Consider the following 14,113-nt stretch of genomic DNA (forward strand, 5'->3'; position numbering starts at 1 on the left):
TGCTTTAAGCAGTAATTCCTCTGAGTGTTTTGCTTGTAGATGGGATCCTTGACCCTTTCTGGGTTTTCATTATTTAATGAGGTTTTCTAACATTTTTATATTGGTCGATTTCTAGAATACAGGAGGGTGAAATTAGATGCCCCCCTCCCTTTTTTTCTTTTACATTCCGTATTTCCTTTAGATGTCTTTGCCTTGTGTTTTAAGTCTTTTGAAATACTTTTTTTTTCTCATTAGCTGAGAAAAGTCTTGCCTTTTGAATGATGATCTAATCAAGTATTAAGATTTACTGTAAGGTTGTAAGCACAGTTCTATTCTCATTTATCTTTATCAAATGCCTGCTCTCCAGGTTCTGTGTTTCTACGATGTCAGAGTATGAGCACCTTCCTTAAACGTGGGCATTTTCTTGTGTCTGCTTGTACACATGCACAAAATTAGAATCCCCTTTGTCCTCCTTTGTTTTTTTTTTTTTCATTTTTCATTCATTGATCTATTTGTGCATGCAGTGCTCATTAAGAAACATTATTGCCAGCCACTGTTCTGGGTGTTAGGGGTACCAGATGGCTCACAGGGGGTCTCTTCTCTCAAGGAATCCAGCAGCTGCTGGTGGAGCGGGCCCAGTGCCTATCTCACTGGGGAGGGATGTGTTGGAGGGGAGGTTGCAGTGGGCCCTTCTCAAGAGCTGAAATTTGAGTTCGGTCCTAAAGACTGAAGAGGATGTAAGAAGATGGAGCTGTGCTTTCCCAGCTCAGTAACAGCATGGCGAGTGATTAGCTAGAAGGGGACATGGGATAAGAAAAAAAGCATTACTCTTTTACCTAAAAATATAGTCACCTTATTTTTAAGATTATGCAGTTCGTTATTTTAGCTCTATTTCTCTTACATTTTGAAGTCCCAAATGTTGACACTCAAAATTCAATGAAAAGGTTTTGTCCACATTAGATAGTTGGGTCATTTTTAGTGAGAGAGTAGTGGCCAGGCCCAGGACAGCTGAAGGACACGTTGCTGTGTCCAGAGGTCACCCCGGGAGTGTCCAGGCCGGCAGACTCCTGCTCACAGGGGTCCTTCTGAGACCACCTCACGCGTGGCCCAGGCATTCACAGGATGTTTCCTGTAAACCCACCTGCCCTGTCTCATCATAAGTTTTCCAAACATTTATTACTCAAAAGACCAAGCGAATAAGACTTCTGTTCTTCCAAACTGAACTTTCTGTTTTCTCCCTGGTCAGTGTTTTCTGTACCTCGCACCCTTGTGCCACGTGGCTGGTTTCAGGGAGAGTTGCTCCCACGTTCTGTACTTGCGGGCATGACAGGTTTAGTTGGTCATCGTTTACGGATGTTACCTTGCGTCAGTGAGTATGTCATATTTTCCTTCTTCTTCACTGACCTACCCTTCTAAGTGGAATCGAGATCAAATGTGAATCTACTGGGATATGTTGCAGTCATCTGGGAATAATTTGAAAAAAAAAAGTCGCCCACACAAATTAAATGAAGATCAACAGTTTTAAAGTACACGATAGCATCTTGTATAAACTACAGCTTCCATTTCACATTATTCCTGGTCATGCAGTAGGTTCTGGAGAAAAAAGGACTATGGATAATCAGTTAAAAGAATGACAGATTCCCCGATGCGCTGAGCAGTAGTAATACCTGATTTCGATTTCGAGTGTGCTATAATGGATTACCATATAGATGCAGCTGAGCACTGAGCATTAACTACGGCCCTGTGCTTTTCAGAAAAGTAATATTTATTCACACTGTGTGGCTTTCCTGCACTTTTTAAATTTTACTCTCCAGCGAAACTACAAACAAGATGTCAGCTTATGTGGCATTCGCAGTAGTGTAGCTTGGAATATGGGCTGCAGTAGCAATACCGTATTGTATTTGCCTCCGTAGAGGTAGGCTTCATCTGGGGCTTTCTGAGGAACAGGCTTAGCATTTAGACACAGATGGTTGTTTGGGGCTTTATCTTTATTGACCTCATAGACTCTAATGCATAAAAAATGGCCCTTGCCATATTTGAGTGCAGAAAGCATCTGTGTGGGTAGTTTCAGCCTTCTAGTTGTTGTATAAGATTACATCCATTCGGGAATATTCTTAGTAGCTCAGATGTTGGGCATGGTGTTTCCTATCCAAACCTTACTGAGTTTATTTTTGAGTATCTTTAAAGTCCATCCATTTTGTAAATCTGAAAACTTTTATCCAGAAGTGGTGATGATGATACAGACCCATCCTCAGAACAAGTTGAGTCTACTTGTGGCCAACTGACAGCATCCAAGCATCCAGATGCACGCCATCTTGCTGTATCCTTTGTCCTTCTTTATATTAAAAAGACATTTGTCTTTGTTGCACCCTGAGAAAAGAAACCTAAATCAAGAAGACCAGTCTGTATTTTGGAAAGCTGAAGAGCATGATTCAGCGCCAGCTTGGTTTCCTGACTACAGTGAAGATCTGAAGAGCCAGTGGGCATGCCAGGCATTCGTCTTGTCCAAGATGAGCTCTATCCTAACTCTTTAGAGTAATTTTCTCAGCCTCGGCTGTACGAAATTCTTAGATTAAGTAGCAAGATGGGCCCAGAAGATGATCCCGGAATGTAGGTGGGGCGCCAAATCCCCTTGGAGGAAAGCACGACAGAGGAGGACACCAAGTCGCTGCTGTCCCGCTCACTGTGGGAGAGCGGGCTGGATGCAAGGAGGCAGAAGACGTGCAGGGATGACTCAGCTGTCCAGCTCGCATCCCCTTGAGGCTGCAGCCAGCCGATGAGGAGTGAAGCCAGCAGAGACCCTGTCCCCGAAATAGGGTGCACTTCTTTAGGACTTCAGCCTCTTGATATGAGAATATCCTGATTAGTCATTGGAAGGTGACCGTGGCAGACAGAGACGAGTGCAGCTCGAATCCCCTCCAGCCTGGCTGCAAGGAGTGGGGTCACCCCAGCCCCCGGCTGTCAATGCTGTCTTCAGCTTTCCAGCCACGGCCATGCTCTTCCCATCACGACCCCAGCCAGTGACTCTGCGAGGCAGCGGTACAGTGGCCTGGCCATCCTCAGGCACGCGGGGCTCCTCTAACGGCCTGTGAGCTCTGTGTGGGGGTCTGTTTCTCTTTCACAGATGCTATTCCCCGTAAACCACTAGGGCTCCTAACTGCACGCAGGGTCTGTTTCCCAGAGAACTCAGCCTGCAACCATTATTATTCATTTGGTAGCAAACATATTGAAATAGCCTCTGTAGTAAACTTTTCGGTAAAGAGAAAGGATGAGTTAAAGAATCCTAAAACTTAACAGCATTATTTACAGTTGCCAAGGTATGGAAGCAACCTAAATGTCCATCGACAGATGATGGGTAAAGAAGATGTGGAATATGTAAACAATGGAATACTACTCAGCCATAAAAAAGAATGAAATATTGCCATTTGCAGCAGCATGGATGAACTTGGAGGGCATTATGCTGAGCGAAATAAGTCAGACAGAGAAAGACAAATACTGTATGATACCACTTATATGTGGGATAGTGAATAAAACAAAAAAGAAGCAGACTCACAGATATAGAGAACAAACTAGTGGTTACCAGTGGGGAGAGGAAAGGGGGGAGGGGCAATATGGGAGTTGGGGGGGGGAAAGGTTATTATGAGATTGTATGAAATCATGTGTGTGAAACTTTTGAAAATTGTAAAGTACTATAGAATTTAAAGGCTCTTTCATTTAATAAAAATTAAAAATAAATATATAAATAAATGAATAAATATTGGCTGAATAAAAAAGAATCGTAAAACTTAGGCACAAATGGAAGCTGTCTTTCTCTCGAGTCTGGAGAGCCCCCAGCCCACCCCCAGATGTGCTTGTTCTGGGCTCCAGAGCTGCTTGTTTGGCTGGCCAGCAGCCCAACTGCTGATACCGTCATCTGTATCCTTGATTCCAGAGTAGGTGGTTTTCTTGTACTCACCTCCTTGCTTGTGATGTTTTCCCACAATCCATAGACCTCTCTCTGGGTTTTCTCTGCTGTCATGTCTTCTACAGCTCATGGGGACATTCAGGTTTACATTCTGATGGTAGGACAATGCTTGCATTGGTTCCTGTTAAAATGTTCTGTAGAAATCTGACTTTCTTTTTTTCTTCTTGTGATTCCCTTTTAATGTAATGGAACTTAACAAGACATAACCCAGTTTTTACATTTAGTTCCTTTTGTGTGTTATTCATCTAAAATGCATGTTGGTATAATTGCAAAGTGAAGACCTGTTTTGATTTTTTTCCCCCAGAGAGCCACTTGCCTTCGTACAGTTTACAGACTGATAGATCCATCCTGCCTGGCACTTGGTGTTTGGCCGACAAGGGTTGTGGGTTCTCTGGGCAAGGGAAACCATCGAGCTCACTTGATTTAATGCTGAAGTCACTTTGTTATGTGGCATCGATTTCCCCACATTTCCAGCATCTTTAGCTTTTTCTAACTAGTTGTCATATCAATTAGTCATAAGTATTTCTAATCTTTAACACAATAAGCCTACAAACACCTGGCACATCCAGAGTTTCTCCTTTGACTTGTGCACGCTTGCTTCTAACTTCTGTTCCCCCGTCCGACCCCCCGCATCCTTACCTCCTTAGCGGAACTTCAGGAAACTGTTAGTGCTTGGGTTTTATCTCATTTCATTTCAAACTCTCTCCCAGAAGGGTCTCATATACACACTCCTTTAACTGCTGCCTGTTTTCTGTTACCATCCAGATCCCATTTCTATATTCTAGACCCATATACCCGATTGCCTAGCAGAACATCTTCAGTAAGGTGGTCCACTGACACCTCAAGTTCCAGGATGTCCAGAACCAAACCTGACATGCTTCAGTTGTGGAATTCCTTCTGGATCTGACGTCTTGGATAAAATTATTGCCATCTACCGAGCCCTCTGGCGGGTGGGGGGGGTCATTCTTGAGCCCTCCATTTACCCCAACTACTCGACCCGTCCACCTTGACGGTTTCCCCTTCTGGATGTCACTGTGCCAGCTTCTCCTCTTTACCCTGCTGCCCCTGCTCCAGGCCATTTCACTCCCTGTCTGAAATACTACCGCTGCTTCTTCCTGCACGCCCCTGCCTTTCTTCTCAGCCGTCTCACAGAACCTGCTGCAGGGAGAGCATCAGCCCCGGCCTCGCCCGCCTCTCCAGGCCCGTCTCGTCCCTCCTCAGCCGCCTGCCCGCTGCGCTTACTGCCTGCTGCTGTCTGCCTCTGAACCTTCACACGCGCTCCTCCTCTGTTCCTGCCCTCCACTTGGCTAATTTAATTCGTCTGTAAGTCTTAACCCAAGTGTCCTCTTTTCCAGGAAGCAATCCATGAAGTCCCCACTGATGGGAGGCGCTTTCCCCTCACCCGTGTAACACGTCATACAAATTTCTGTCAGGCTTTTTTTCCCTGAATGATATTTTCCTTACCGTCTCTCTTGCCCATGAATCATGAAACCCTTGGAAGTAAAGACAAAGTATTTTATTCATAGTTATTTTATTTCTGCATTTCAAGTGCCAAGCTTTGTAGTTATTTTTCACTCGTTGGGATCTGGCGTGTGTGTGTGTGTGTGTGTGTGTGTGTGTGTGTGTGTGTGTGTGTGTGTAGGTATGTTCGAGTGTATGTCAGTATTATCACATAGTAAAACAGATTTAAGATACCCTTTAGAATTATGGGGTTAAAAGATAAACCAACATGTTCTAGGGGAAGTCTGAAGTGGAAAAATGGAGGAGAGAAATTAGTGATTTTCAGCATGTGATCAGCTATGTACAGCTTTTAATATATAATCAGAAATAATCTTTGATGGTCTGTGTAGCATTTTCATCTTTGTAGATGTGTAGCGTGTAGAATTTATAACAAATTATGTAACTGAATACATTTATATTTTATGTTTATCAGATTTTGAAAAACTTAGTTCTTTTAAATGATACAGCTTTTATTTTTGGTTTGGGTTTTCTTTACTAGGTTCAGGGCTAAAAAATGCCCACACATTTTAATGTATTTTAATGTAAATGTCATCACTAATTCAGTGATGTTTAAGGAAATATAAGGTACCTATTATGTCAATGTGAACATAAGACCATAGCAAAGATCAGGATTACCTATAAAATTCACAATTTCACAAGTAAAAAAAATTCAGAATTCTTTTACTGAATATTTATTGAGCACCGACTGTGTGCCAGGCATGCTTCAGGCACTGGGGATATTTCAGGGTGTTCTGGCCTTCATGGGGCTTCCAGTCAGCCGGGGGTGAGGACTGTGCCAGGGACGATGGGACAGGTGATGGAGGAGGTGACGTTTACAGTGAGGCCCGGCTGCTGGGAAAGCTGTTCAGGCCGGGACAAGTCGTGCCCTTGATAGTCACCCACATTGGATCAGGTTTACCTGTGGTGGCTTTCCCAGTAGACGTTCTTACACACTGCTTTATTGTCAGGTGGGAACAAATGAGGTAAACACACGTGTATGTTGCCGACCCAGTTGGAAAGTTATGCCAAGAAAACCAAACCAAACCCCAAGCTGGCTTGAATGGAAGAGGTAGTGCATCGATAGCTGCCTGGAAATATACTTATTCAGGAGGTCTGAATATATCAATAAGTTTTTTACCTTAATCTTTTTTTTTCAATTTTTTAATCATAGGAATCTGATATATTTTTTAAAATATTTGTTTGTTTATTTATTTATTTGGCTGTGCCAGATCTTAGTTATGGCACTTGGGATCTTTGTTGCAGCGTGCAGGATCTTTAGTTGCGGCATTCGGGGTCTAGTTCCCTGACCAGGGATCGAACCCGGGCCCCCTGCATTGGGAGCGCGCGGAGTCTTAGCCACTGGACCACCAGGGAAGTCCCTACCTTAATCTTTCAAAATGTTAGACTGTTAGGCTAGGTAAACCTAGAATGAGGATTTTCATAGTAAAATAGAAATATATTATCAATACCAAGGAATGAATTTTAACCAGTGTTTGGATTTTCTACATTTTTTTAAAAGGCAGTTACAGATAGAATGCAAGGACTATTATTGCCCAAGAGTAACTTGACAATACTTGTTGTAGAGTGAAAAAAAAGTCGTTCTCATTTGTTTGGGTCTTTCGGGAAAAGCTGCTTTCATTCGCCAAATACTCTTGTATATTGTAAATTTGTTCGTTATTGTATCTACCAGAGGCGGTGTGGGGGGGGGGTGGGATTCATAACTGCAATCCTAAAACTAATTTTTAGCTATTAATTTCAAGGAATTCTTGCCACCAATTTCATTTCCTTATTCCACTGAGGAAGGTCTTATCTTCTTTGTTGTTCCTCTTTCTTCCCAATTCCATTTCTTGTCCAGAGACCAGTGATGATTTTAATGAAAATGGGAAGTGGAAGGTGAAAAAGAAGACACCTAGAGAATCTGGCATTTGAGAGCTTATTCTTCTAATATTTAAGCAATGGCTGTAATTTAATTAAGATAAAATGATCACTTCAGGTTTTTTTTTTTTTTTCTTTTCTTTCTTATAGGGAGAATTCAAGTTGGGACAGTAATCTCTTTAAAACATTCAGGGAAGGAAGTTTGCTTGGGGCAAGTAAAAGAGACTGTCCTGTTGGGGTCCAAGATAAAGTGCAATATTTATGTTATTACGAAGTTTTTTTTTCTTTTCTGAAATATCTCTCTCTATATATATAGATATACAGCATGTACTGTGGGCTAACTGAAAATGTGTAATTTCATTTGTTGTTTATTTTCTCTTTATATCTTATCAATTTTTGTTTGTTTTATAGAAAATACTGCAGTTTCTACCTGAACGAATTTTCTTTCGATGGCATTACCAGAGTATAGGTAAGAACAATTACAAAAATTTTAAGTAATATAGATTTCTTCCAATAGTATTTTCAGTATTGTTTTATATAATCAGCACCATCAAGATAGGTTACAGCAAGGAATATTAAAAAGAGTGTGCTAATTAAAGCTGAGACAGTCCCACCTGGACTTTGGAGGGAAGTACATCATCTGTCTCCTGCTCTAAAAGTGGTTCACAGACCAGCAGTCTCAGCCTCACCTGAGAGCTTGTTAGAAAATGCAGGATCTCAGGCCCCAGCCAGACCTCTTGAATTACAGCCTGCTTTTCCAGCAAGAGTCCCAGGGGATTCCTGTGCACGTAAAGTTGATCTGGAGTATTTTATTTAAATAATTTTACATTTTTTTTCTTGCAAGAATATCTTGTTCTTCAGGCCTTTATCATGGACTCAGAATTATTCTGTTTGACCGTTTTAGAATGTGGCAGCAAGAGGGAACTTGAAATAAAGCAAGTTACCGTGGCTGCCCTTCTGTCCAGTTCTCGACATGTAACAGTTTACTTTCAATTTACTGCTCACAGTACAACAAGAGTAATTTGTGGCATTGATTGTGAATTCTACCTTATCTTTAAAGAGTGTCCGGTTTAGTCCTTCTGCCTTAGAGGACTCTGACATTTCCTGTAACTTTTCTGCCTTACCAGGTGGTCATATTTGAGGAGAGCATGACCTTATAGTGGAATCCTAACTATTAGATCATTCATCCATTCAAATATTTATTGAGGGAGAGACTTTTGTGTGCAAAGTTCAGGGGCAAAAACAGAGCATCTCACCATGCTGTATTATGTAAGCTGATTGCCTAATGGGGATTAGGTGAGAAAAAACGAGTACAGTATGATCATTGCTCTACAAGAAGTGTAATGGGAGCAAAGAAGAAAAGTTGAATAATTCTATTCAGAGGGATTGAGGAAGCCTTTGAAAGAGGTCATTTCAGTCTGAGCCTTGAAAGATGAGTGTGGGAAGGGCTTTCCAGGTGAGAGATCAATAGGAAAAAGACAGGGAACCTGAAAGAACGTGGCACAGTCAGGGGATGTTCCAAAATTCAGGGTCCTAAACTTAATTTAAGATTATTTATGTGAAAACTGTAACCGATCCTTATATAAACTGAATTATTTAAAGTTATATGTTATAAATGTTATAAATGTAAAGAAGGTAAAATATATATACCAAGCACACTATTGAACTGAATGAATAAATCGTTATCTTAAGGTCGTGCCTTTGTCTTTCAATCTTTCAAACACACAAAGAAAGTTTTTCTTTAAATTTTAAAGTTGTTGATAGCCTTTCTGTTTAACTGATGCTTTGACCTTCTGTATTTAAATTAAGGTAAAAATAAAAAAAATTAAACATTAAGTGTAAGTTAGAGCGACGTCACGGGGATTTGTGGTGCTCTGTGGTACAGCAGGAATGGATGACAATGAAAAATACCTGCATGCAGTGTTTATCTGTGCTCCTTACGATCCTTCAGTGTTGTTTATGCCGTCTGTGTGAAAACCACCCTCATTTTCTTCAGATAATACTTTACAATGTCTGAAGACTAGTAGGCTCCCCTCAGCAGGAATGAACTTACTAGAACTATGTGGAAATTAACTTGCCACTTGTGTTGTGAAACTTTAGGTACCCCGTAGGCAGTGTGTAGTATCACTTTAACTCTGCCCAGAACCTCGTGGGCTGGTTACAACTGCTGGTACAAGTAGCGTTGGTACCCAGTTTAAGAGTATCTTTCTGAGAACAGTGACTTCTGGCTCGGGGCGGCTGCAGAGCGCCAGGTCTCCTGAGCCCCTGGGAGAGCAGGTGTTGTCTTTGTCCGTTGTGTAGAATAAGCCGGCTCTGTAACTCAGTCAGAATGCATCATGTCTCAGGACGTTCAAATATGAGCATTTGTGTATCAGATCGTCCTTATTATTGACACTTGTATACTTAATGCTTGAATCAAGCAGGCTCTTTTCAGATAAATAAATTTTTGCACGATTTATCGAAGTGAGTAGAAGTTGGTGTTGCGACAGGCCCTCATCCCTTTTCTGATGCTCTTCAGGCTAGATGTGGGTTGAATCAGAGTTTCTCAGATTTCAGAATGGCAGTGTGGTGCGTGGGTGCATAACGACCATCGAGTCAACATTAGTGTCTGTAAGTTACCCCCAGGGGCCTGGGCAGCACCCTGTAACCCAGAGTGTCACGTTTTCTGTAGCCTGAGGTTTAAGTACTCATCATTGTGAGATAACTACACCCCAAATAGCCTCAGGCTAGCCCGGTGTTGCCACCGCATGAGTTCAGGTCACGTCAGGTCTTGTCCACTAAAGAATTACACAGAAAGAGAAAAACAAATATCGTATACTAACGCATATATGTGGAATCTAAAAAAATGGTATAAATGATCTTATTTGCAAAGCAGAAATAGAGACACAGACATAGAGAACAAACGTATGGATACCAAGGGGGTAAGAGGGGGGTGGGATGAATTGGGAGATGGGGATGGATATGTATACACTATTGATACTATGTATAAAATAGATACCTAATGAGAACCTACAGTACCGCACAGCACAGGGAACTCTACTCAGTGCTCTGTGGTGACCTAAATGGGAAGGAAATCCAAAAAAGAGGGGATATATGTATACGTGTAGCTGATCCACTTTGCTGTACGGTGGAAACTAACACAACATTGTAAAGCAACTATATACTCCAATAAAAAAAATGAAAATGTAAAAACAAAAGAGTTACACAGAAAAGTTTCTGTTTTCATAGCTTTTTGGATTTTGAAATCGCCAATAAGTGACTGTGGATTTGTAATTCTACACATTGTTTTTTTTTTTAATACCTCAGCTGTACCTCTTGCATTCTTCCCAGTTTGTTTGGACCTGTTAAAACTGTTGCTATTTGTGATTCAAGGTCTTGACCAAGTTCGTAATAGAAAGTAAGAAACTGTAGGGAAATACCAGATTTCAAAGGGAAGGCATGTGCCTTGGATCTCTCCTTAGCATTGGCGTCTTGACGTGTGCAAAACCTCCGGAGTCAGGGCAGGAGGCTTTTCCCAGCGCCAGACAGTCTAGGGACCTAAGCTCCCTTATTGCAGATTTTCGCATTCTATATAGATATCTGGTATTCCTTACCTAATAGGAAGAACACTGCTGTGTAAACCTCTTAATTAAATGTTAATTGTGCCTGGTAGGGGCCAAGGTACTCTGAAATATTGGGTTAGCACCTTGGAGTTTGGTTTTCACACCACTGACACAGGATGCTTCCTGCCCCACAGTAACAGATGACAATGTTACTAGGCACAGAAGCCAAAAATATGAGCAACTCCTGTATCTGCAAGTCTTAGAAGCTCTCAGACCCACCCGATAGCCACAGTTTACCCTGAGAAGGAAGGAGATAATTCGAAACATCAACTGCCACAGTGTTTGAAGTCGGCTTCTTATCTTGTCATCGTGTTTTGTCTGTAGCAAAGAGAGACATTCTATTTCTCTTAAAAGTGTTTTTAGAGGGAAAAAATAGTCTGTAAGGTTTTTAAGGCTGGTTCCTTGCTGTAAATCTGTGAACAAGGAACATATTTGAACTCTAAGGCTTGCAGTGTGAAAGGAACACTGGCTCATTATTCTGAGCTTCTGGAGATACTGATTCAAGTGATGTTTGGAGAGTAAGGAGATTAGGGAAGTGGCTGACACAACACTTATGAACTCTGTGATATATGCTGACCCGTTACTCACCTATTTGCAAATTTCCATTAGTAATTACAAATGGAAAAAAATTTGTTTATTAGATTTTTCTTGAAGTCCATTTTAGGCCAGTAAATCATGGTGGGTAAACGTGGCTGCTTGAAGCCTTATCTGAGAGTAATACTGAGAACTGACAGGGAGTGAGATGATGACAAAGAATGGCACAGCAGCAAACCAGGGATATTTGGTGCAAGGGCAGGCTGTGGCACCCCTTCATGTGCCCATGTGTCTTAGTACAGGACTCAAGTTATACATGTGTTCGCTTTAAGAAGGTTTACTACTCCTGAGCTTCTACAAAGAAGATTTTCTGTCCCATTCAGTGTATAGTGCTGCGTCTGTACTCAGTAAATGTTTGCCGAGTGGATGAAAGTATATATTTTGTATTAGAGATGTTTTATATTAAAAATGTTAAAAAAATAAGTAACCTTTGGGCTTAAAGGAGCAGGCTCAATTAATGAAAGTTCACACATGTACAAAACTTCATACATGGTTTTTATATATGAGTCACTGAATCTAGTTTGTTCAACTAGGTTTTTCTTATACGTAGTATAAAAACCAGGTACATAACTAAACTACAAATATGTTCATGGCTTTTAAAGAGTATCCCTGCGTTGGGTATACCCTGGGCTACCCAGTGGGCTCACATTGCCTGGGATGTGAACACACTCTCTGAGGCTCATTTCTCATAGTTTCTGCTGCTCACTCTTCGGCAGTCTGAGTCCGACAGCCCTCCCAGGGCCCCTCCCAGTCAGCCTACTCTTCCCGAGGGAGCAGGGGCTCCCCAGGCACTTCACACCAGGACTCCCTCAGGGTGCATTGCAGCCAGGCTGGGCTAAGTCCGGGGCCCTGTGTGCCTCGTGCCCACCGAGGGCTGGCTGGGCCTGATGCCCTGTCAGCTCACTTGATGTCCTCCCAGGATCCTATCTCGGGTGCTTCCCCTATCACTGCTCTGCATTTCTTCCCCTCCTTCGCCTTTGTGCTCTGCCCTCCGGAAGCCCTCTTCTTGGGTTAAGCGACAGCCCTACAGCCTCGGCCTCTTGCTTTCACCTCCTTGGCTGCAGAAACCTGGGTTTTCTCTGATGCTTCTCTGTCTCCCTCAGGGGTATGGGGGTGAGACCACGGTCTTTTTTCCTTCAAGGCCCATTCCAGACCTCATCCACCACCCCTTCTACGGAAACCTCTCTCCCTTGACGATGCTGCCTTCTTCCCCTTGTTGTTGCCATGTCCTCTGATCTTCTGCTCGCTTGCTTTTCTTTTTTAATGGCTTTACTCTCTCCCAGCCCTTTTCCTTCATGGCAAGCTACCCATCAGCCCCTTGACCCCCTCGCCTTCTGTGGCTTCCTGACTTCTCTTCCAACCCTTGTCATGATGCAGATCTCTGTCTGACCACAATCTCCATCCCTGATCTTTCACTCAGTCATTTCCAGGCTACCTGCTCTGTTTTTTCTTTTTCTAAAATACAGCTTTTTAAAAGTATAATTGACATAAAACAAATTGTACATGTTTAAAATATACATTTTGATAAGTTTAAGCATAGGTATACACCTGTGCAGCCATTGCTGCAATCAAGATAATGTACATAGCCATCACTCCCAAAAGTTTCCTCCTGCCCCATTCCACACTTCCCCAGCTCACCCCCCAGTCCCCAGGCAACCACTGATCTGCTTTTTGTCCTTATAGTTTGATTTTTTAGAGTCTTATAGAAATAGAATCATGCAGTGTACTCTTTTTTGTTTGACTTCTTTCGCTCAATATAATTATTTTGAGAGTCATCTGTGTTGGTGCATATATTAATAGTTCATTCCTTTTTATTTCTAAGTTGTACGGTAGTCCATTGAATGGATATACCATAGTTTTTTTATCCATTCATTCGATGATGGACCTTTGGGTTGTTTCTAGTATGTGGCTACAAATAAAGCTACTGTAAACATTTGTGTACAAGTCTTTGTGTGGACATGTGCTTTCCAGTCTCTTGAGAATGGAATGGCTGAATCAAATAAAGACATATGTTTAACTGCCAGACTATTTTCCCAAGTGGTTGTACCATTTTACATTCCTGCCAGCAGTGTGAGAGTTCCGATTACTCCACATTCTCATCAACACTTAGTCTTATCAGTCTTTTAATTTTAGCAGTAGTGGTATCTCGTTGTGGTTGTAATTTGCATTTCTCTAACGACTAATGATCTTGAGCATCTTTTCATGTGCTATTTGCCACCTGTATGTCTTCGGTGAAGTGTATCTTTGAATCTATTGCCTATTTTTAAATTGAGGGTTTTCCCCCCTAATACTGAATTTTAAGAATTCTTCACATATTCTAGTTATAAGTGTTTTAATCGAATATATGATTTGAAAATACTGTCTTCCCGGCTCTGGCTCATCTTTTCATTTCTTTAATAGTGTCCTTCAAAGAGTAGAAGTTTTTACTTTTGATGAAATCCAATGTATCAATTTTGCTTTTATGGCTTGTGCTTTTGGTGTCATGTCTAAGGAATCTTTGCCTAACCCAAGATCACAAAGATCTTCTCCTGTGTTTCCTTCTAGAAGTTTTATAGTTATGTATTTCACATTCAGGCCCTTGATTCATTTTGAGGTAATC

At 41.7% G+C, this 14,113-nt stretch overlaps 1 protein-coding gene across 6 annotated transcripts in view; it reads left to right on the plus strand.

Annotated features, from left to right (window-relative positions):
- The window catches only part of RALGAPA2 (Ral GTPase activating protein catalytic subunit alpha 2), a 281,664-nt gene that overhangs the window by 39,536 nt on the left and 228,015 nt on the right, over positions 1–14,113 (plus strand). For all 6 annotated transcript variants that reach the window (XM_082431631.1, XM_082431628.1, XM_082431630.1 and 3 more), the window contains exon 4: positions 7,730–7,787. In XM_082431631.1, the coding sequence (XP_082287757.1) occupies positions 7,730–7,787 (58 nt within the window). The remainder of the gene's footprint in view (positions 1–7,729; positions 7,788–14,113) is intronic.

This window comes from Balaenoptera physalus (genome assembly GCF_965194825.1).
Source record: "Balaenoptera physalus genome assembly, chromosome: 16".
NCBI classification, from domain to species: Eukaryota; Metazoa; Chordata; class Mammalia; order Artiodactyla; family Balaenopteridae; genus Balaenoptera; species Balaenoptera physalus.